We start from the raw sequence: 24,129 nt of genomic DNA, 5'->3' as shown, positions 1-24,129 counted from the left end.
TTTTCGGAATCTGATTTGTATTTGGCCTCTACATTCATATTGATGCTGTTTTATATTCCTTTAGTTTTTAAAATTAGCATATCACATTTGGATGCCTTTAAAATATCACTCCTGTTGCCCCAGCATGCTTTCAAAGACACTGTGGCGTTAGGTTCAGTCCCCAAATGTAGGTGTTTCACAAAACTTCTCTTGTAACAATTAATACAAAAGTAATTCCTTTCCCCCTCCTGTTGTTTCAGTGTTGGTCAGGCTGATCATTTTGGTCAGTTACTCGTGTTAATTGCTGGTATGTAAAGAAATGAAAGCTATTTATAATGTATGTGTTGGCAGCTACAACAGAGCAGGTGTTGGGTTAGAGAAACTGTGGTGGAGAGAGAGGAAGTGGAGTTGCAGTTCAAATTTTGGATTTTCAAAAGGCAGTAGAACAGGTGGGTGTCCATCTCCCCCTGAAAAGTGACAGGATATAATATGACATTATATCCTAGCCTAAAATGTCATTAAAATATTTTCTTTGATAAGATGCTAGAGTCTCAAGATACAGATGGGTTTCCAAACTGAGATAACATTGTGTGAATTAGCTCATTTGACAGTTATTTTTGCTTTTGTCCAGCATTGTCAGAGCATTTTACAAACACTAACCCGTGCATGAGCCTTATTAAGAGATCAGAGATTATCACTGGAGCAGAGGCAAAGAGGCTTGTCAAAGGCCAGAGAGGGGGCTGGTGTCAGACCAGGCACTCAATTCCAGTGTCTTTTGTCTCTGCTCTTTGCTCTGACCATCTCCTGCAATTATCTTTTCCTTTATAATTCCAAGTGATAGTTTTTGGCTCCGATCTTTCAACCCTGTATGGATATGGATATGGATATGGATATGGATATGGATATGGATATGGATATGGATCTGGCCCCGCGACCGCCTTGCCAGCACATTTACTAGAGCACAGCTGCAGCCACTTTAAACAGCAGGCTGCTAATTGCTGTGAAGTCTAGGCAGGGAGGAGAGAGCTTCGCCTGCTATCCCTGCCTCCTAGCAAAACCCCTCAGCTCCCTTTTGCTAGTTTTTGGCCAATAAGAGCTGGGAAATTTTGCTGAAGGCAGAGACAGCAAATGAAGCCTCCTCAATCCTTCCTCCCCTTTCGCCCTCTCCCTCCCTCCCTGTGCTGTCTCAGGTTCCTGCAGAGCTGCTGGCTGGGAGCCACCTAGGTAAGCACCTCCCAGCCAGAGTCTGCCTCTGGCACCCCCCCCCCCCCCTTGCAACTGCCTGTTCTAGGCCACCAGCCAAACTTCCTGTATCCCCGCCCCCCCCCCCCCCCCCACCTCCTCCAGGTCATAACTCCCTCCCAGACTCTGCACCCCTCCCTCAGGCCAGAATCCTCTCCTCCACCCATCCCCCTCCCTGACCCTGCACCCCATCTGCCTGCCCCACATCACTACCCAAACCCTCTGCACACCTTTCCCCCCTTCTCCCAGGTCACAGTTTCCTCCCAGACCCTGCATCCCCTCCTACATCCCTCCTCCAGGCCAGACTCGTCTCCTGCACCCATACCCACTCCTGGACCCTGCACCCCAAGCCCTTGCCCCCAATCATAACCCTATCCTACACTCATATTCCGTCTGAGACCCCACACTTCCTCCTGCACCCCAGTCCTCTATCCCAAGCTCCCTTCTATAGCTTGCCCACTGTCCCAGACCCAAAGCCTGCTCCCCAGAAGTGCGGCCCTTGACCACTTCCCAAAATCTTGGGAGTGCCCCCCCCCCCCCACTAAAAATTATTGCCCACCTCTGCCTTGTGGGTAATCATGTGGTTATTAACAAGAGACAGACAAATTGCATCGATTGTTTTCATTTGTTACTGTTATACTCCCATTATGTTTCATAATCTCCCAGAAAAAATCATTTTCTTATCCTTTGAGACAACTTGGCTGTGTGGAAATCCTCAAGCCCTTAGAACTCCTCCCTTTAAGCATCTGCTGCAGCCAAGCATGCAGGGGGGGGGGGGGAGGGGGGGAGGGAGGGAGGAGAGGGGAGTGAGTCAGCAACTTCCTGCCCTGTACAAAGCCTGAGACCTCTTGCCCTCTTCCTCCATGCATGGTATTAACAGCAGCCAGGAGGAACTGTCCTCCCAGCCTCCTGACATCATTCACTCAACTCTGAAATCTAGATTTTGGATTTTTCCCTCTTATTTGCTGTGTTAGGCTCTTGGTTCCTTTCACAGGTCAAACTACAGGGCAAACTCATTCAGTCCTGTAGATTTTACATCAAGGTGGTATTTTGGGGAATGCCTCTGGGCCCAAAGATGACTCTGTGCATCTCATTCAGTTTCTATAGTCGTTGGACAGCCGATTTATAAAACACACATCCCTCTTAATACTGGTAAAATTGCAAAAACTGGGCTGTCCTCCTGTTGTCCATTCATTCACTTACTGCTGCCTACAGTTCAGTCTCCACTCTCACACTTGCTATTGCAGAAATCTGTGCAGTGTTCCCACACTATGAAAGCTTTCAATAATTAATTTTAGGATCAAAAAAATCCTAAATGTTTATGAATTAAAAACTAGCAACATTTTTAATTGGGTTAATAGAAATAATTAATTTCAGTTTTTATCTCAATTTTTTTTTTACTATAAGTTAAATGTAAAATGAGAAGTTGTTTTGAAATAAACTTAATTTTTATTTTGAAAGAAGGCAAACTGGACAAACTGGAAGGCAAACTGGACAAACTGAAAGGCAAACTTGGACAAACTGAAAGATCACCTTTACACCGCCTCTCTTCCCCACTGAAAAGATTCCTGACTGTCACGCCACCACAGTTTGTTTCTGTGAGATGTCGATTTGTACGAATGGGAGCTGAGACTGTTGTTTCTCTCTAGAACATGGGACTGACTGGGAGGAGGTTTCCTGGATGGTACCAAATACACAGACAGATCGACCATCATTGAACCATTTCTGGTCAGACGTAAGTTATCCTGTCTCTCGCACTGTTTTACATGGCCATTTTCTTTGCACAGCAACTTGAAGAAGCAGCTGCTCGAGCTGCAGAAGAAGAAAAGAAACGTCTTCAGACTCAAATGGAACTGCAAGACCGATTCAGCCTGGAGCTAGAGAGAGAGAAAATGGTGAGTGCTAGGATAGCCAAAAACATTTTAAGATGTATTTCCCTCGTATCATTTTATCATAGGCATTGGCGGAATAGCTTCCAAACACGTTTTGAGTGGCAGGTTGTAAGAGTAGATGTACGGTAGCCTCACATGTAGTGCATTCATTTTGAATTGCCATCTGCAGATTGAAGCTCTTTGTACAGTTCTGGGACAACATGAATTGCAGTAGTTGAGTGCAAAGAGTGCATTCAACTGTCAATTCTATTCTTAATTCCTAATAATGTTGTTAAACCAAATTGAAGAGCTCTGTGCGTGCACAGATGAGAATGGCCATAGTGCTCAGCGCTTAAGTTGTAATTTTGTCTGTAGATCTCAAAATCCCAAAGAGGAGGAGCCCATGGCTAATAGAAATTCCTTGTTCAAGATCACCAAAAAGATTCCATGCCAGAGGTAGCACAGGACCCTGCTCTCCTGATACCCATGATGCTTTCCTTAATACACATTTGCTGTCTTGTATAGCACATTTCTACCTCTGGAACGTCAGAAGCAGCATTGCAGTCTTGTAATGCTGGCCCTCAGCCAGCCAGTCAGACCCCAGGGTGAATTTATCATAATTTTTCATCAGGTGCTTTGCCTTGAAGGAAATGGTAACTTAGGTAACATATCTACTGAAAATAAAGGGCAAATGTTGATTGTCACTCATATGCTTCATTGCACAAAACTTGCTGTGCTTGTTTAGTGAGGGAATGCGCATGTAGGAGGGAGCGAGCTCCATGCTGGAAAATAGTGTTTTTGCTCTAGTAACAGGGGCTTGAGGTAGAATCATAGAATACTAGGACTGGAAGACACCTCAAGAGGTCATCGAGTCCAGTCCCCTGCCCCCATGGCAAGACCAAATACTGTCTAGACATTTATCTAACCTATTCTTAAATACAGGCATTCCCCGGGTTAAGTACAAGATAGGGACTGTATGTTTGTTCTTAAGTTGAATCTGTATGTAAGTCGGAACTGGCGTCCAGATTCAGCCGCGGCTGAAACTGATCAGTTTCAACCGCGGCTGAATCTGGATGCAAGTTCTGACTTACATACAGATTCAACTTAAAAAACCCAGGCGTCCCCAAGTCAGCTGCTGCTGAAACTGATTAGCGGCTGGGGCTGATTCCAGGAAGCCTGGGGCAGAGCAACTCTGCCTCGGGCTTCCTGTAGTCAGCCCCTGGTCAGTTTCAGCAGCGGCTGACTTGGGGACGCCTGGGGCAGAGCAGCTGGGGTGCTGCTGGGTTGCTCCAGTAGCGTGGCTCCTTGGCTCTACTGGACCAACCCAGCAGCACCCCAGCTGCTCTGCCCCAGGCGTCCTGATTCAGCCGCTGCTGAAACTGACCGGCAGCGGCTGAATCAGGACGCCTGGGGCAGAGCAGCTGGGGTGCTGCCGGGTTGGTCCGGAGCGGTGCTGCGGGACCAACCTGGCAGCCCCCAGCTGCTCTACCCCAGGGGTAGGCAAGAAAAGCCTGGTCTGCTGGGGGGGGGGGGGGGCACTAGCTGCACACCCCCCCCCCCCCCCAGCAGACCAGGGGGACAGGAGCAAAGCCGCGGAGCACGCCCGCAGCGGGACAGCCCAAGCGCAGAGTAGAGCGGAAGAGTGACTTCTCATGTCTTGCTCACAATACACCTGTTAATGCATCCCAGAATCATGTTTGCTTTTTTTGCAACAGCATCACACTCATATTCAGCTTGTGGTCCACTATAACCCCTAGATCCCTTTCTGCCATACTCCTTCCTAGACAGTCACTTCCCATTCTGTATGTGTGAAACTGATTGTTCCATCCTAAGTGCAGCACTTTACATTTGTCTTTATGGGTAGGTCTACACTACCCCGCTAATTCGAACTAGCGGGGTAATGTAGGCATACCGCACTTGCAAATGAAGCCCGGGATTTGAATTTCCCGGGCTTCATTTGCATAAACCGGGTGCCTCCATTTTTAAATCCCGGCTGGTTCGAACCCCGTGCCGCGCGACTGCACGCGGCACGAACTAGGTAGTTCGAACTAGGCTTCCTAGTTCAAACTACCGTTACTCCTCATTCCACGAGGAGTAACGGTAGTTCGAACTACCTAGTTCGTGCCGCGTGTAGCCGCGCGGCACGGGGTTCGAACCAGCCGGGATTTAAAAATGGAGGCACCCGGCTTATGCAAATGAAGCCCGGGAAATTCAAATCCTGGGCTTCATTTGCAAGTGCGGTATGCCTACATTACCCCGCTAGTTCAAATTAGCGGGGTAGTGTAGACATACCCTATTAAACTTCATCCTGTTTACCTCAGACCATTTCTCCAATTTGTCCAGATCATTTTGAATTATGACCTTATCTTCCAAAGCAGTTGCAACCTCTCCCAGCTTGGTATCATCTGCAGACTTAAGTGTACTTTCTATGCCAATATCTAAATTGTTGATGAAGATATTGAAGAGAGCCGGTCCCAAAACAGACCCCTGCGGAACCCCACTAGTTATACCTTTCCAGCAGGATTGTGAACCATTAATAACTACTCTCTGAGTACAGTTATCCAGCCAGTTATGCACCCACCTTTATAGTAGCCCCATCTAAGTTGTATTTGCCTAGTTTATTGATAAGAATATCATGTGAGACCGTATCAAATGCCTTACTAAAGTCTAGGTATACCACATCCACTGCTTCTCTCTTATCCACAAGACTCGTTATCCTATCAAAGAAAGCTATCAGATTGGTTTGACATGATTTATTCTTTACAAATCCATGCTGGCTGTTCCCTATCACCTTGCCACCTTCCAAGTGTTTACTGATGATTTCCTTAATTACTTGCTCCATTATCTTCCCTGGCACAGAAGTTAAACTAACTGGTCTGTAGTTTCCTGGGTTGTTCTTATTTCTCTTTTTATAAATGGGAACTATATTTGCCCTTTTCCAGTCTTCTGGAATCTCTCCTGTCTCCCATGATTTTCCAAAGATGATAGCTAGAGGCTCAGATACACAAGGAGCTGATAGAGGAGGTATTCTAGGATGCATTTCATCAGGCCCAGGCAGTTGTGGAAGCAGCATGCTTAGTAGCTGTAGGAGAGATAATGGCCTGATGGTAACCAAAAGCAAGCCCTCTAGCTGGATATGGTGAACTGTACCCCAAACAGCACATAGTAATGAGGGTGGCAGAAAGTCCTACCTGGTCTCCACCAATGAGGTTCAGGGCCCTCACTTGGTGTTCAGAGTAAGACATCACTGCTAAGCTTCAAATAGTGACTAGAGGGAAACTTAGATGTGTGTTTCCTGCTTTATCTTTGTTCTTCCTTCCTGTATGCCTTTACCCTGCCGAAGGCGAGAGACAGCCTTCTGGGGTTGGGGCGACTGGCCTGTCTTCTTTCCAGCCACTGCTTCCTGCTCCACCTGGCTCCTGGGGAGAGAACGGGGAGCCCAGCAGAGGAACAGCAGTTCTGTCAGCTGCGTTCAGCACCTGCTCTGCCCAGAGCCATCCTGTCACTAGAATGGTTTGGGGTGGCTTCTCTGAGCCCCTCACTTTGGGAGGCCATGTGGTAGCTGCTCCAAAAGTCCTGTGGATACTGTCCCACATCCTGAGGTTAGTACACCCAGCCTAGAGTGGCCTAGCAATTTACCTGGGGGCCTGGGGCCTCCTGCTGCCATAGTTGGTGCAAGGAGCTCTGACCCCTGCTGCTGCCCCATGCCAGGCTCCCCGGTAATCGCCTGGGTCGTGTCACTCAGGGAATGGGGCTTTGGGGATATGGTGCAATAGGGACAGAGGAGGGAGCAGCAGGGATAGGAATGGGAAGAGGCAGCGTGGCAGTAAGGCTTGGGCAGAGCGGGGGGTTGTTCCGGGCCCCACATCCTTCTAGGCAGGGTTTGCCATGGCTCTGTGTAAAAGGCAGAAAGTGAGGAGCATCCATGAACAGTGGTCTGAGGTTTAGGAGTATTCCCATTAGTCTGGCATGGCTGGAGGTGACACAGGTAATTATCTTAGTTTCTACCCTGGATTGATTTTTTCATAGTTCTACTCCTTGGTGGCTTTCTCTCTGCTTTTCTCTGCTTGTCCAGCCCCATAGCCACAATTGTCACTCCACTACTACTCACTGCTTAGTACCCTGGCCTTTACAGTGTGATGTTTACTAAGGGATTGTCTACACATTGTTGTTGAAACAGTTTAAACTTGTGTATGGGTTCTTGTCCGTATAATACTGCTGCCAGCCATTTAGCTTGTGCTTATAACTTGCGAGACCTGAGCCAAACAGATCCAGGTTTAAACCAACCTAAGAGCATCTCGCAACATTGTGACACTGTAAATAAAGAAGTATGAAATCAATGAGTTAGTTCTAAAGCTACAGCTGTGCATTGACCAGGTGCAAGTTTAACTCTGAAGTCCACCTGTAGGGACAGTATGCAGGGTAGAGGAGTTAAGCATCTTGGAAAAAGTGCAAGCAGAGAAGCAGGGGAAGCAAGCAGCTATATGCAAGAATCCTGCCTGAGGCAGGAAACTTGACAAGTACAGAGAAAAGGTTCTCTTGTGTCTCTGAAAATTAGATATCCTTCAGGGCTCCACCCTGGGCAAACAGAGCCCCACTATTTCCTCTCCTATCACGGGGATGATGAGCTAAGGTGTGTCCTCACTTATGCTTGCAGGTAAGACAGCAAATGGAAGAGCAGGTTGCTCAAAAATCGTCTGAACTTAAACAGTATTTGCAGAGAGTGTGTGAACTCGAAGAAATGTATAAACAGCTACAGGAAGCCTTGGAGGATGAGAAACAGGCACGTCAAGACGAAGAGACTGTAAGGAAACTTCAAGCCAGGTGAGGTTTTAGTGTTATTGGTAACAGTAGAAGACCAGTAAAACCACCCCGACAAGGATGATCTAGGGTTACTTTGTCCTGCCTCAGTGCAGGGGACTGGACTTGATGATTTCCTGAGAGCTCTTCCAGCCCTGCATTTCTCTGATTCTAGGATGTTGCAGAGGAGGCTTGAGGGTGATGTAAGGGACTGAGGTGCTGCTGTCCCTGTGCCCTCTCAGATACAATAAGGGTGAGGAACTTATAAATACATAGTAGTGATTAATCAGAGCAGTGATCCTTAATAAAATACCGAAGCTGAGTGTAGTAGACAGCTATGGGATGTTTAAATACTGGACACTTGTCCTTAAGGCCTAAACATTCAAAAGTGACTAATGATTCTGGCTAGCTCTGTTTTTGGGTTCCCAACATGACACACAATAAAGGGGGTCGATTTTTCAGGTGTGCTGCTCTTTCAGAAAATCAGGCAACTTTTAATGTGTGCCAAGTGTGGCACCAACAATGTTATGTCACTTCTGAAAACGGACATGTACCTGGACATTTCCCCATACAGGTTTTCATGTCCAGTTCTATTTTATCCCAAAATTAATTTTATACTAATAATGGGTTTGCATTTTCATTTTCTACTCTGGATTTCAACTTTGTTTTTCATGTTGTTCCACTGAAATAACTCCCTAAACCACAGGTTTTAGTGATGGGTTATTTGTGCTCTTGAGTGACTTGTATGGGTTTTAGTGTTCTGAAAACGCCTCGTTTTCCTATGCTTTCCAAGTGAATCATCCGAAAGAAATTTGCTGGACCCCTGGCTTGTTAGCAAATATGTAGGTAATGGATTCGACTTAGTTTTCCACTACAGGGTTGCAGTTCTCCCAATCTCCTCTCTAGGTTACTGGAGGAAGAAGTAGGCAAGAGAGCAGAACTGGAAAAATGGCACTTGCAGCAGCAGCAGACTATTCAGATGACAGAAGCAGAGAAGCAAGAATTGGAGACCCAGAGGATCATCAAGGAACGTGCTCTTCAAATTGCTATGCAACAATTGGAACAGCTTGAAGTAGAAAGGAAGCAGGCCCTTGAACAGTATGAGGTAAACTACTTTATGCAGCTGGGTTCCTATTGGCCTAATACTTATGCCAGGTTTAATGAGACCCAAATTAAAACAAATGTTAGGGGTTGGTAATAAGGATATTGTGCCTTTTTAATTCACTTCTATGCATGTGAATCCAGCCCAGAACAAGAAATGTTCTCCAGCTTTTTCAGTGGCTTCTGCCTATGGTACATTTAATGGCCCCTGTTGTTTGTTGTATTCATCCTTTGAGCATCCCTGTGTTGTGCTTTTTTTCCCATTGTGTGGATGGAGATCTGAGGCCCAAGGTCACACATAGCAGGGAACTGAACCCACATCTGATAAATCCCAGACTAACAAGGACCATCCTGCCTCTCTTACAAGAGCTTCAGTCCTCTGAATTGTCACTATTGCACAAACCATCAGCTAGCACCAACTGAGGGCCCCATTGCCAGTGAGAGGAATGACAAGTAATGATTATGGGACTGGATTGTCCTCTGATCCCCTGCATAGCTCGGCTATGACAAGGCAGAATTCTGAGATCCACTTGCTTTCTTGATAGTGCTGCAGGTTTAACATGAAACCGTGCAAGCCAGAACATTTAGGGTATGTCTACACTACATGGCTCCATCGACAGAGCCATGTAGATTACCTTTGTAGGCATAGGAAAATGAAGCAGCGATAAATTGCCGCTTCATTTAAATTAAAATGGCTGCCGCACTGTGCCGATCAGCTGTTTGTCGGCACAGTGCTGTAGTCTGGATGCTCCACAGTCGACCTCTCCGGTATGCCTCATGGTGCCTTTGATGTCGACCATGGAGCGTCTAGACTACAGCGCTGTGCCGACAAACAGCTGATCGGCACAGCGTGGCAGCCATTTTAATTTAAAAGAAGTGGCGATTATTTAAATCGCCGCTTTATTTTCCTATGTCTACAAAGGTAATCTACATGGCTCTGTCGATGGAGCCATGTCGTGCAGACATACCCTTAGAGGCAAAGGTGCAGGGGTTTTCATCTGCTTATTGTGATTGCACTTCAGCCATACTTTGTTGTGCCTGGGAACAGTGGAGACTATCTTTTTGTTCTGTGGGGTTTCAGTGGAGGGAAATGATGGGTATGTTCCATCAAGGAGAGGAAAGTGGATTTAAGAAATATGCTGTACAATTTCTCAAACATTGAATTCCCAATGATCTATTAGATTTATATAATTGGTGCTAAGTGTGACATTGCCAAGGAAATTGCTTGATTTTTTTCAACAATACTTGAGCCATGTTTCATCACAAATGCCCATATATGTACACCATAAACGAAACCACATTCCTGTTCCAAAAAGCAACCTGCTTATGCCAAAACCAGATTTAAATTTAACAAACAACTCTTAAACTTTAAGCAACTTGATACCTTTTTAAGTTAGAAAGTGCAAATATTTAACAAGGTCTCTTTAAATATTCATGTTTCTTATAATATAGTCCAACATTTCTTTTACAAATAAGGCCTCTAGGGAATTGCTGGCATTGACTCAAAAGGCCAGCTGAGATTAACAAAAGGAAGGCCTGGTCTTTAGATTTACATTGCACCCATTAATTTTGGTGCCCTCAGTTTGTCTATGTTCCCCACATGCCCCCTCAAATGCTTCTGGGTGCTCAAGCTGCCTTGCATATGCCCAAGATGAACACTTCCCTTACAGAGTGTGACTTCCTGATTGACCTTCAGTGGCAAGGCCATCCAATAAGGCTCTTAGCCCATAAACCTTTTGCTATGCTGAAATTGTTCTCCCTGCAAGTGTCATGCCAGCCATACTTCCACCAGGGCAGAATGTTGTTGTAAACCCCATTCCCCTAACTGACAGCATTATAAGATAGGCTGACGCATTCTGTTATGTACTTCACTGTAGTGCCTGTGTAACCTAATCATAGAACATGACCTCACTGTGCTGTGCCCACTGCCCAGAGAACAAACAGAGGGCACATCCCCCAAAGAACATAACTATCCCGGGGTTACAAATGGATACACGGGAGTACCAGGAAATAACTAGGTCTACTCAACATGCCAAGCACAGGTCTTGACACATTAGCAGCCTCCCTGTTTTCTAGTTTCTTGCTAGGAATCCTGTGAAGGTGGATAAAGAGATGGCTTTGCACATGTTTACATGGCAAGTGGTAGCCTGGGAGAAAGCACAATGGTTCTTGTTTGAAGATACAACAAGTAGGCAGTGGAGACTAGCATCATAAGCTGAGCAGAGGCCGATGCTAATGGCCCAATAGCAAATGAAGTGATGCATGGTATGGGGATAGACTGAAGGGCCTGGAAAGTAAAGACCGAGCAGCTCATGTCTGATGTGGTAGATAACAGGGAACCAGTGGGGGAATGCAAAGGGAGAGCTGGCATGGGCTGAACAGTCTGGGAAATGCATTCTGAATGGGTGCGAATGGGTCAAGGTGGCATTTGTCAAGGGCAGAGGAAAGGAAATTGTAGTAATGGAGTCATGAGATGATAATTTGGATAGGTAGGAAGAGGCACAAAAGAGCCATCTGAGGCAGGAAGAAAAAATCAGCCAGATTTAGACACAGCTCAGAGGTGAAGAACCACACTGGAGTGGGCAATAATTTTGGATGCAGGGGATGGGGGCACTTCACAAATTTAAGAAATGGTTGTGGGCTGCTTGGAATGGGTGGGGCCTTGGGCAGAAGGGGTGGGGCCTTTTAAATAGCAGGAGTTGAAAGGGAGGCTCCCAAGCGAGGCATTAGCGGCGGGCTGAGAGACCTTTCAGCTCCTGCCATTTCTGCCTAGTGGCTGCTCCCACGTTGCCTGGCAGCCACTTGGAAAACATAAGCTCTTGAAATAGCAGGAGTTAAAAGGGCTCATGCTTCTCTGGCAGCTCCCAGGCAATGTGTTAGCGGTGGAGCCAGGAGCTGCCACGGGCCAGATGAATGTGCTACACAGGCCGGCTCCAGCCCGCTGAGAGCACCTTGCCCAGCCCTGCCTTAGACAGAGGTGGGAGTTGAAGATGATGGTCGAGTTCTGAGCATGCAGTGATGCTGTTGTCTCCACAGTGATGAAGAAAGGAGGCAGTGGGGAACCCGAGGACCGGGAGGAGGAATGTTAAGAGCTCTATTCTAGACATGCTGAGTCCTCAGCAGTGCACACATCCCCAGGCTGAGAACCACTGCAGGAGAGGGAGACCCGGGACAGAACCCTGTGGAAACTAACAGAAAACTGGGAAAGTTAGGGAGGGTTCTCAGAAGTAAAAGACAAATTGAAAGAGCAATTAGTGAGGTAGGAGGAGAAGCAGGACAGAATGACAGAAGCCCAGACGCTTCAAAATGCGGGGCCTGGTTGACACTGGAAGTCAGCTGACAAGTCCAGGAGGATGAGCATGGAGTACCATTGGAGCTTTAGACATATAATCTTAAGTCTTTAATGGTAATTCAGTTGATTGATAAAATGAGTATTTTCTAAGTAAGTAACTGAACTGCTTACCAGTTTTTGTGGGGTGCTGCCAGTCTTTGAAGGGGGCTAGGGTAGGGAGGTTGGAGTGTTTCATCTCTCTCTATATATATTAAAATAACCTTTTCCTGTGGGTGACTGTGATGTCATCATATCGCTCTGTTGCTTCACCCCGCCCCCCCCAGCCTCAACAGGGTCCCAGAAGGGGAAGAGGCGGCCATGGCTCAGGGTTCTCCTTCCCCCCTCTTGGGCCCGGCTCCCCCTGCAGGAGGACCCGGGGAGGCAGCAGTGGCTCCTCACTGTGCTGGGGTCCCTGATGCTCTGGGACCCAGCAGGGAACCGCCACCTCAGGCAGCTTGGATCGCCACCTGCCTGGAGCTCCAGCCTCAAACCATCTCCTCACGCAAGGTTAATGTGCCAGCGGGGGAGGGGGAAGAGAAGAAACCCCCGAGGCTCCATGCCGGATTCAGCTTGTGGAGAAGCATGCGTGCTGCTGAGGGGAGGGGGCCCCCGGCCCTCCCCATAGCACCGGGCGGGCTTCTCCGCAAGTTGAATCTGGCATGGCGCCTTGGGGGTTTTTCCCCTCCCCCTCAGGAAGCTGGCCCACTAATCTTGCAGGAGGGAAGGAGGGAGGGTTCCAGGCTGGAGCACCAAGCTCATGGCGGCCCCAGTGCGCCTGACCCAAGGCAGCCAGGGTGGCAGCTACCCCCTGGGTCCTGGAGTGTCTGGGCCCTGAGTGCAGCGAGGAGCTGCTGCTGCCACTCCTCTGGCAGCTGGAGGGAGGCCAAGAGGCTGGCGGGAGGCTGTGGCTGGCTGTAGCTCAGGGAGCAGGAATGAGGAAGCTGAGGAGGAGGCCAGGGTTGGCTGTGATCGTGAAGGTGGATGGAAGGGGCCGAGAGGCTGGGGGAAAGGCCAGGGCTAGGTGGGGGTCCTGAGAGGCTGGGGTAGGCGAAGATTGGGGGGGGGTAGGGAAAGGGGGGGGGGCGAGAGGCCAGGGCTGGCGACTGGGGAGGGGGTTGTGGGGGACGGGAGGGTGCGAGAGACTGTGGCTAGAGCGAACCCTTAGGCAGGCCAAGAGGTGGGGAGTTGGGGCTAGTGTGGCCTTGGTGGCATGGGGGGTGGGCGGGAGAGGTGAGTTGGTATGTGTAGCGAGCAGGGGGCACTGCCCCCAACTCTTCCTGTATATTGTGTGTGGTGTACCGGGAATAAGCCAGAGCCTTTTTGTAAGAATGCACTGCATCTTGTTTCAGGAAGTCAAAAAGAAGTTGGAAGTGGCAGCTAACAAGACCAAGAGCTGGAAAGATAAAGTAGCTCAGCATGAAGGATTAATTCGACTAATAGAGCCAGGTACGTAATGAGTACTAAAAATACAGTTCCCAGAGCGCTCATGAGATGTGTCCATGAAAGGAAGTGCAGTTCCTGCCTGACAGACCCAGGTACTGCAGCTTACAATAACTGCATTTAAAATAAGTGCTGAGTACAGAGGGACTCTGCTACAAAAAAGCATGTGCAGTATCCAGGGCTCTGATTTTGCCAATTTGACTGGAGCGGATTGTGCAAAACCTTTATGTGGTGGAGAACAAAGATTATATCTCAGTGTCCCATTATCCTCCATTTCTTTGCACTGGAGCCCAGTAAATAGTGCCGTTAAGAAGCATCCGCACTGGCAGCCTTAGAGCCATCTGCTCTTCCTGCTAGCTCTTCTCCTGCAGAGTCAACATTTCAGTTGAGATGATTCCTGCTCTAAGGCCTGCTCCTCCCCTAGCAAAAGCAATGCCATTGGTTGGGGAAGGAACAGGGCTCGGGCACTTTGGCATCCTTTCATCTCTTCCTAACACTAGCCTGCCCAGAGGTGGGAAGCACAATGCTCAAGGTGAAGAGGCTAGAAATCAATACCATGGAGACTTTGCTGCCCACAGGCATGTATTAAACAAACAAACAAGGAATTTCTTTAGTTTGAGCCTATTCCTGTTTTTATACATTGTGAACATATTTTTAGGATTTTGTGTGAGAAAAAGTTGCTTCTATTGCCAGTTCCTGTTGGTTTGGTTACATAGTGTGGGCGATACGAGAAACAAACACCACAAAACATGGAGTAAAACATTTCTTTGTTTAACAAACTCAGCCATGATGCTCTAATTCTTCGGATCCAGTGAGTGGGTAGCCAGTGCATGACTAAGGGCTGTAACTGGCTGCTCAACCAAGGGCCCAGCTGGGGGCTGGTTTGGGCCTGGAGCCGTTTAGTACACCTTTAAAGCTGCTCAGGTCTGCATGGTGTGACTGAGCACTTCCTGATCAGCTGGGGTTGCAGGAATGTGTTAGGCAGAAAGGGTTGCCTGGCCAGGTCAGATCCCTTATCTCCTGGGAACATTCCCGATAGTGGGGAATGGTGTCGAGCAGCTGCAGCTGCTCCGTTCCACATGGTGATTTCCCAGAGGCAGGTTAAGGTAGTTTTATGGTGCCAGGAATCCTTGGTGAGGCTAAGGATTTGCCCCCAGGTTGCTACAGCCACATAGGGCAGATTTTACAGCAGTGCTTCTAAGTGGCTCACTGAGGCTTTTCCCCTACATTCTCAAAATGGGATAGTGATCATTATCTAGCTGCCTAGGAGCCTAGTCATGTCCCAGAACTCTTGTGCTAGGTACTGTACGGATACAAAACAGTGTAAGCTCTTGTGGGGGCAGGGACAAAGTGATTGGTCAATTTTGCCACAGTCACGGATGTTACAGAGGACGGCTGGTGCCCTAAAGGGAGAAGATGTTGACAAAGCTGGTACAGCTAAGTGGCTGCAGGTTCATGAACTGGATGGGTATCTAGATGAACTTTGGGCAGTAGACACAAATTGCTTTTAATCCTTGTAAAAAAATAATTTGGTAAATGGAATGAGATTATTATATTGCATCCTTGCAAGAACTGTGTCGAACAGGTAACCATCCCGGGGGTGGTGGGTTAAAACAGCAGTTATCTTCCAATAGCCAACATATGTTTGTTATGCAGATAGTTGCATTAATTCTAGTCATGCTCTATCCAGCCTGATGTAGGCAGCAATAATTTTACCTATGAAAAACTGTCCATTTTTACGTCAAGTATCATAATGTTTTGCAGGGTCTAAGAATCCTCATCTAATTACTAACTGGGGACCAGCAGCCTTCACTCAAGCTGAACTTGAGGAAAGAGAAAAGAGCTGGAAGGGGAAAAAATCCACTTCTGAGTAATGAAGACAGCTTAAGCATCTCACTAAATGAAATACAATGTTTGATCATTCCATTTTATACTTCAGATATGGCTTTCTGCTTGTAATGATGTTACAAAGCAAACACTGTCTACAAATGGAACTTTTATTACAACTCTCATGGCTGCAATTTTCCCTCCAACATTTAGTTTCCAGAAACTGCTTTATTTATATGGATGTTATCCAATCCAGCTGCAGATTTTCATTTAACTTTGTCCCATCACATTTTTACAGGTTATTCTATGAACAAAATGGCAGCATTTGATAGGTTAAGTACCATCATTTCCAGTGTTTCTAAAGCAAGGGAACCCTTTATATTGGCAGCAGTGTCACTTAAAACAAAAGGTGGTGCCCTTTCCTGGAAAGCAACCATCACCTCTTCTCCCACAGCCAATTAAAGTCATCTTTTGCCCTTCATTCCATCTTCTCCACCGGACATGTAGAGAACATCTGTTCTCAAATAGGCTCAGGCTCAAGCCTAACCATCTACTCACACATTTTGCTACACCTCTTGCTTTGCAGCTTAGTCTCACTGGACCTGTGCTGGCGGAATCTGCCAAAACTATTCCTTATGCCAGTCAAGTGTTCCTCCACTGCACTCTGAACAAAGGGCCAGAGCAGTCTAGTCTGAGTATGGTGCTGGCTTTCATTAGAAGTATCCATAGTGGGACTCAGCTTTAACAATTCCTAGTACGCATGCAAGCCCTTGGGTAACAAAGCCAGGCCTTGGTAACTTGGGTTCTTCTGAACTTACTGGCAGTGGAAACATAACCTTACTCTCCTGTGCTTTTTAAAAGATGTTCAATCATCACTTAAAGCAGGGGTGTCCAAACTTTTTTCAAAGAGGGCCAGATTTGAAGAAGTGAACATGAGTGAGGGCCGACCATTTTGCCTGACATTCTTTGAACCATGAAAATTAAATGCAAATTAACTATTTTATGCAAAGTTTATTGCAAACGGCATACTTTTCATTTCGTCACATGGATGACAAATCTAAACAGGTGTTAAATCACTCTGCCTTTCATATCTGAAGGCCAGATGAAAAAAAAATCCAGGAAGCTGAAATATATGTCAGGAACATTGTAAAGTACATTACATATTATCAACTTTTAAGTTCAAAAAATATGAACAGGAACATAACACCAACTATACATGTTGTGTCCAAATATATTTATAACTGATTTAGACCAACTGACATTAACTGAGATTTTACAATGTATTCATCTCAATTGAAAAAAAAACTTGCCTACACTAATGTGAAGGGTGAAACTGAGATCTGGACTGCAGCACAGGAGAGCACAGGGCACGCTGTGGGGCAGGGCTGATGGGGGCAGGGCGAACCCGCAGCCAAGCGGGGGAGCGGGGCTGCGGACGTGCCCTACATGGCAGGCTTTAGGACCGCAGCGGCCGCCATGGATGGCTGCGGCGCGGCCGGAAGCGGCGCGCTGTGCGCGCCAGTTCAGAGGAGCGCCGGGGAGCCAGGAGAGGGGGAGGAAGCGGGGGCTGTCCCTGCACTCTCAGCCCCAAAGTGGAGGGCCCGCGGGGTCGGAGAGCGCAGGGCACGCTGGCCTCACGGCGTCCCGGGGTCAGGGCGAACCCGCAGCTAAGCAGGGGAGCGGGGCTGTGGACGTGCCCTACAGGGCAGGGTCTAGGACCGCGGCGGCAGCGCGGCCCAAAGCGGCGCGCTGCGCTGTGCGCGCCAGTTAAAAGGAGCACCGGGGAGCCGGGAGAAGCGGGGGCCGTATTAAATCTGACCGCGGGCCGCAATTGGCCCGCGGGCCGGACTTTGGACATGCCTGACTTAAAGGCTTACTATGCTTCAAGAAGAAATTAGATACTGGATTCAGAAGTTACTAAAAGAGGCTCTTAGCCTGCATTATAGTGAGGCTGGTGTTCAGTAATCATTAGTGGTCCATTTTAGCCTGAAAATCAGTGTGGGAGGTACAGGTCCCAGCTTGAGGAGACAAACTCCCTGCTGTGTCTATTTTTAACACTGAGATGCCTGCACTCGGAACTGCTAGTTCCTCTCACTGTTGCAGCCACATTCTGGTTTTAGTACATGTGGAGGTGTATTGCTCTGAACTGGGAACAACTGCCCAAGTGTGAAACATGAAATCCTGTGAGAATGGCTATGAAAAGTGAGATGCTAAAAACTGTTTGAGGACCAGGTTCCACCAATCCAGGAAGGAGAAAAAAATTACTTTGTGTTTTGTTTTCAAACCTGTAAATGGGATGAAAACTTTATTAACTCAGCAGTCAGCTGTTACCCTCACCTAGTAGCATTACCTTTAAACAACAAAACACAAAACTTTGACCCAAAGCCAAGAATCTGGCATTGATCTATTCAATTATATTAAAATATTCCAAAGAACTCTAGCGCATGGTGCGTCTTGCTGTTTATTTCTGAAAGTAATGTGCTATGTGCTACATTCCCCACCCTCAAGCTGGGGGTGGGGAACCTAAGGCCCAGTGGCTTGATGCAACCCCTAGCTTGCTTGGATCCGGCCCCTGGGGCTTAAGGAGCCCACGCTGGTAAGGGGTGAATTTTTTGTTTCTCACTTGTGTGCAGCTTCTCCCACCCCCGGACTGATTTTTCTGTGGGTCAGTGGCCCCAGCCCAAAAAAGATCCCCATCCCTGCCCTGAGGGAAAGAAGTCAGTCTGTTCCTGAGAAATATTTCCTCAAATGTACACTATGCCTCAGTGCCTAAATAGCAGCTACCCATGCATAGGGCTTGCTAGTCAATTTTACCTTGCACAGCTGTAAAAAATAAAATTCTCACCTTTTAGTGCAGCTAAACTGTTAAATTATTGTGTAGTTAAATATGAAAATGACCGAGATTCATAACAAACTATTTGTGTACAGAACAGTATTACTGAGTGACTCAGTAAAATAAGAGGTAGAAACTGTACAGTGTTGAACAAACACATCCTTCAGCTCACTTTTTTTTTAAAATTTGCTAGAGAATCAAACACCACGGAGATTTAAACCAGACTTTTTTATGAGTGGTTATATTTTTATACTAATTAATTGAACTAATGTTTCAATAAATGGAGTTATGCTAGCACATAAATGTATACCCTAGAATTTCATATTTGTAATTACTGTACAGTAAACTAATATATTTTAGTTTGCTAATAAGCCATTTGATTATAATTGTTTTCATAAGAACCATGTGTTAATAGCAGAAATACTATCATAGGTCTATTTTATTAAACTGGAAAAGGATGAGCTAGAACAGTATAACTTACAAACCTCTCTCTTCTCCTCCCACTTTGTTTGGGCATGAACCATGGAACATGTGTTGGGCTCATTTAATTTTCTGCTCACTGTCTTTGTTAAAAAAAATGTCCAAAATATTTTAAGGAAATACCAAATGATGCAGATTTTTTTACTGTTCTTTAGAATTCGCTTTTTAATAAAATAATGCAAAAAAGTTATTTTCACTTCTAGATGAACGTGTACACTTTCTTTAGCTTCTTGTAATGGGAAATGGTCTCTACCACAACAGCCCATTTATTTTTCTGAGCAAATTACTACATAAAACACACACCTACACACCACCACTTTACTCATCAGAATAGTGGTCATATATGTGTAAGATATTCAGTGACTATCCACATTCAGCCCTGCTCTACGCTAGGGAGTTATTTCAGAATAACTCCCCTTATTTCGAAATGACAAGTGGAGCGTCCACATTACCAACCCTGTTATTTTGAAATAAGGGTCTGGTTATTTTGAAATAATAACTCCTGCTTTCCATGAGGACTAACTCTTATTTCAAAGTCAAGATAGTATGGATGCTCCACTGCTGCTGTTTTGAAATAACTACTCCCCAGAGTCATTCAATGTCATTATTCCCCAGTGCTTCCTGAGGCTCCTAAGTTGAGGGAGCACATCCAGATTAAGGGAGCCTGACTAGGACTAATGTCAAGGCTTCTCTGCAGTGTTGGACGTATAATTTTGCAATAGTTATTTCGAGAGTTTTGAAATAGTGTTTTGAAATAATTTCCTAGTGTAAACATGCCCTCAGGGGTCAGAAACCATTAGGTTTTGGATCAGATCAGACTGTAAGCAACAAAACAATTTTAGGGGCATTGCACAAAACTAGTTTCTTGAAACCTTTGTCTTTGCACTAGTTAACCTTACTTTACACAAAGTGCTCTTTACAACACTGTCATCTGAGCTTCCAGAAACAACTTTCTCTCCATGCCCAGTGTCAGCCGACGGTCAGGGCAGTGTGTGTGTGTGTGTGTGTGTGTGTGTGTGTGTGTGTGTGTGTACGTGTACTATACACCCGAGACTTTAACTGCTGAGACCGGGGTCCCTTGCAGTGGGCAACCTGGAAGAGGTTGATGGGCGCCCCAATAAGTGTACAGGAAGAGCTTATTACACTTCAGATTTCAGCTGCTAGAATTCATAATTCCTTCGCAGCGGGCAGCCTTGGGGAGGCTGAGAAGCGTCCCAACGGATTTTGCCACCTGGGTGTGACACAAATCCAAACGCCCAAGCTCTCCCTATATCTGTCCCTTTATGACCGGCTGAAGTTCTTTTAAATTGTGCTTGGTTCTATTACAGCAACTGAAGGAGTGAGGTTAAAACTTAAACAGTTACAGGTTTATTTGAGGAAGCTTATAAATCATATGGTTGCAATGGCTATTGTTCTATTTCTTAACTGCTAGCAAAATATAGATCTTAAAAATGGTTACAAAGAAGATAAAGATAGGAAAATAGAAATAATGGTACCAAGTAACAGCTTACTCTTTCTATGTGTACACTTAAGACAGAGGACCACATCCAGGTACAATTTTTACCCCCTTCTGTGCCTCTCGACTCCAGCATGTCAGGCCAGGGCCGGTCCCTCAATTCCTAGGAAAGACGAAAATACGAGGTGGGCGTCCCCATAGAACCTCGGGAGGTCAAACACCTAACCCGACCAGCAGGTAGAGGGTAGAATGACACTCAAAGTGAGTGTGTGCTGGACCTATCTTATATACCCATTGGGTCACATATTTTCTCTTTCTTATCTGTAATGCCAAATGATGCTGGTCTGTCTTTTGTGAGACCAGTTCTTACAAGGGAGTTGTGAACTTAATTTACACTTGTAAGAGATAATTGAGATGATTAAATTGGAAGTACTGGACATTCTTTTCTCAGTGGGAAATTCCTCTCCCAGGGACTGTGTGTGTGTTTGAATCAACATGGGTGCCAGCCGGGGGCAGTTCTCGCAGCCTCAAGGCCAGCTTATTGACTTAATCGCTCTCTCTCCACATATCTGTTTTTTTTTTTCAGCTTCTCAGGATCAGATGAGCCAGCATAGACTATGCTGATTTTACTGCTCCTTCTCTGCCCTGTATGCTTCAGAGAGGCAAATAGGATGGATGATATGGGGGGGTGGCTGTCTGGCTACACCCAGCAGGGTTATTAGGAATAGGGTCTTCTGAGTAACTTTCAAACACAAGGCGCAGGAATTTGGCATGGAGTTGAAGCGGGGGAGGTGAGGGGCGTGAAATCTACGGAGCTACATTACTTAGCTTTATTACTCTCTGTGACCCTGAGGAAACAAATGCTATTGAGTGGTGGAGCTGAAGGCTGGTGTTGCAAACATCCAGCACAACCAGAATTGGAGGAGGGGGATGCTGGAGGCTGCCTGCAGGTCCGACCCCAGCCCCACTGCTGAGGGCTACAAGGGGCTACTGCTGGCTCTGGCCCTGGTCCTGCTGGTGGGGGCTGGCTCTGCTGAGGGTTTGCACTGCCACAGACTGCTGGGACTGCTGCTGAGGGCTCAAACTCCTGCCCTGTGGCAACCCACAGGCTCTGGCACTAGCCCCGCACTACCATGGGCTCTCGCCAGTCCAATCCTCCACTGCAGATGCCACCCTGGACCCGGTCTCAGTGCCACACCTGCCAGTGACTGCTGATGGCTCCAGCACCACCTCTGTGGGCTGCTCAGGGTTGCTGCCAGTCCTACTGCTTCATCCCAGCCCTGCTTTTGGAGCCCTCCTGCCACTAGGCTGCCAGACTCTCTGATCCGGGAACATCTGTGGTCGTGCTGGACTACGGCTGTTGCCAGACCAGGGATTGCTGGTTTGGGGAGGTGCAACCTTGTAGTTGTACTTTCAAGCAAGTCCACTGCAGCTACAACATAATAAATACACAGTCTCTACATTAAGGATACCTCTGAGGCATGAGCTCGCAAAACATCGCAGCCTGGAAAAGCCACACCAACCAAGCCCCAGACTTTGAGAAGATGAGATAAAATGTTCATAAGGAAGTTCTTGGTGAAATGCTACACTGGGCAACAGACTGTTCTTGAGAACTCAGGCTGAACACTGCTAAGGTAACTAAAGCCTCGCTTGTGCAGGAAGCTGGCCTGCCACGCTTACCTGCTGCATTCCCCAGAGCACCAGGAGGGAGAGCTGAGTGGGTGGAGTTTCAGTTGGATGCAGGTGTGAGCTTATTCACTAGTGTCTTCTCCATCTAGCCCTCAGCCTTGCACTTTCCCCCCACAGCACAGGAGTAGCCAGGGAGCGAGGCACATTGTGTTCTCATCCACCACCCAATCTGCAGTACACAAATGCAATACGTAGAAGTGCTGGGTATCGCCTCAGGCTGGACTGGCACCTCAGGAAACCTTCAAAAGCTGGACAAGCATGGAACAATACAACACACACACTGCAACACCTTTGCCTGCCTCAAAGCAGTCCTAAACATATCTAGGATTTAATGTCACAATTTAAACTAGGCAAAGACAGACCTAGATCTTATTTCTCTTCCTCATAGGGATATAGCTGGTTAATTATGTTACCAGGTGATGCTTGCTGATTAACCACCGGTGCTCAGCCAGGCCTGCCACTCCCAGTGAAGTTTCAGAGCTTTAGTAAGCCAATGTTCAGTTGTAAACTTTTGAAGGAACAACCGTAACATTATGCTCAGAGTTACGAATGTTTCCACATCCCTCTATGCCTGAGGTAACTAACTTCTAGGTCCTAGAAGTGTAAATGGGAAGTGCCAGTTTCATGGGCATAGGATATATTTGGTCTTACCCCGCCATCTAGTGGTGATTGTCAGCAATAGATAGAACTTGGCACACTTCTACTTCAGATGTAGCCAACACACCTCTCCTCAGGGTTTGAGCACTATTTTCCAAAAGCACTAAGCATGGTGTGTCTGTGCTAGACAAACTAATGTGCAACTTGCGACTGGATTTGAAGAGACTAGAAATAAATGATGAATTCTTACCATTGTACACAATTTCTTAAAATGCATCATTTTAATGAGGAGAGCCCAAAACTAATCCCCAAGGCTACATCTACACTGCAGGCTTCTTGTGCAAGAACAGCCGTTCTTGTGCAAAAACTTGCAGAGTGTCTACACTGCACGTGTGTTCTTGCGCAAGTAAATTTACAGTAAAGCATCAGAAAAGAGGGCTTCTTGCACAAGAGTTATTCCTCTCCCCATGAGGAATAAGCCCTCTTGCACAAGAGCTCTTGTGCAAGAAGGCAGTGTGGATGGGCAATGGGTTTCTTGTGCAAGAAACCCCTATGGTTAAAATGACCATCAGAGCTTTCCTGCGCCGGAGAGCGTCCACACTCCCATGGACGCTCTTGCGCAAGAATCCTGCAGTGTAGACATAGCCCAAGAGATGAATACATCCAAACCTGCATCTTGTGCCTCCTCGTTCTATAAACCACATCCTCCCTAACTCCTCTGGTTCCAACACTCAGCGCCTAGTTACCAGTATTCCCTCAGAATCAGGGAGAAAGAATTAGCCTTTTGGATTTAAATGGTTTACAGCTAAAGTTTTCAGCTATAGCTGGCTGCAAGCTTCTCCCCATTTTACAAAATAGCCGAAGAAATTACTTGGTGACTAGCTGATGTTGTATGGACAATGCTCCTCCACACAGGGAATATTAAGCTGGTTTGAGGCAATTCATCTCATATCAAATTAATTTAAAATTATTAGGGTGTTGCTACAAACACAATAGACTGAGGCTGATGAAGGATGGGAAAGGAAGAATGAGGTGGATTCCCACTTCCCAGCAGATGCCTCCTACCTCTAAAAGAAAATTAAATTTGGAACAACATGGTTTGTTTGATACAAAAATCAAAAGGCTGCTAACACCCTTTTCTAAAGACGAGAATAAGTTTTAAATAGCTAGCTCTTCCCACCAATGTGCTCTTCCAGGAGCACTCTTCATACCAAGACACATGCACCACGTATTCTCTCACCTCTCCCCATAGTCTCTAAAAACAGAATCAAGGATTTCACCTAATCCCCAGAAGTAAGGGGAAAGGATTTATGTTGCTACCAGCTAGTCAGAAGAAAGTCCTATGACAGCCATAACATCCTGTTAATAAAAAGGCAGAAATGATTCCTATAAATTCAGATACCATAGGAAAAGCATTAAAAATAGTGAGATTTTTCACTGACACCAGAAGCAAAACTATTCTCAGTTATGGATGGGCAACATT

The 24,129-nt window shown here is 46.6% G+C and overlaps 1 protein-coding gene across 2 annotated transcripts in view; it reads left to right on the top strand.

Annotated features, from left to right (window-relative positions):
• SWAP70 (switching B cell complex subunit SWAP70) overlaps positions 1-19,106 on the top strand; it is an 84,802-nt gene extending 65,696 nt beyond the window's left edge. For both annotated transcript variants that reach the window (XM_075927949.1, XM_075927950.1), the window contains 5 exons: positions 3,009-3,116; positions 7,750-7,916; positions 8,799-8,997; positions 13,674-13,770; positions 15,529-19,106. In XM_075927949.1, the coding sequence (XP_075784064.1) occupies positions 3,009-3,116; positions 7,750-7,916; positions 8,799-8,997; positions 13,674-13,770; positions 15,529-15,638 (681 nt within the window). In that variant the 3' untranslated portion in view covers positions 15,639-19,106. The remainder of the gene's footprint in view (positions 1-3,008; positions 3,117-7,749; positions 7,917-8,798; positions 8,998-13,673; positions 13,771-15,528) is intronic.
• The last annotated feature ends 5,023 nt before the right edge of the window (positions 19,107-24,129 follow it).

This window comes from Pelodiscus sinensis, chromosome 4, assembly GCF_049634645.1.
Source record: "Pelodiscus sinensis isolate JC-2024 chromosome 4, ASM4963464v1, whole genome shotgun sequence".
Taxonomy (NCBI): Eukaryota; Metazoa; Chordata; order Testudines; family Trionychidae; genus Pelodiscus; species Pelodiscus sinensis.
This window is presented reverse-complemented; position numbering and strand designations above follow the sequence as displayed.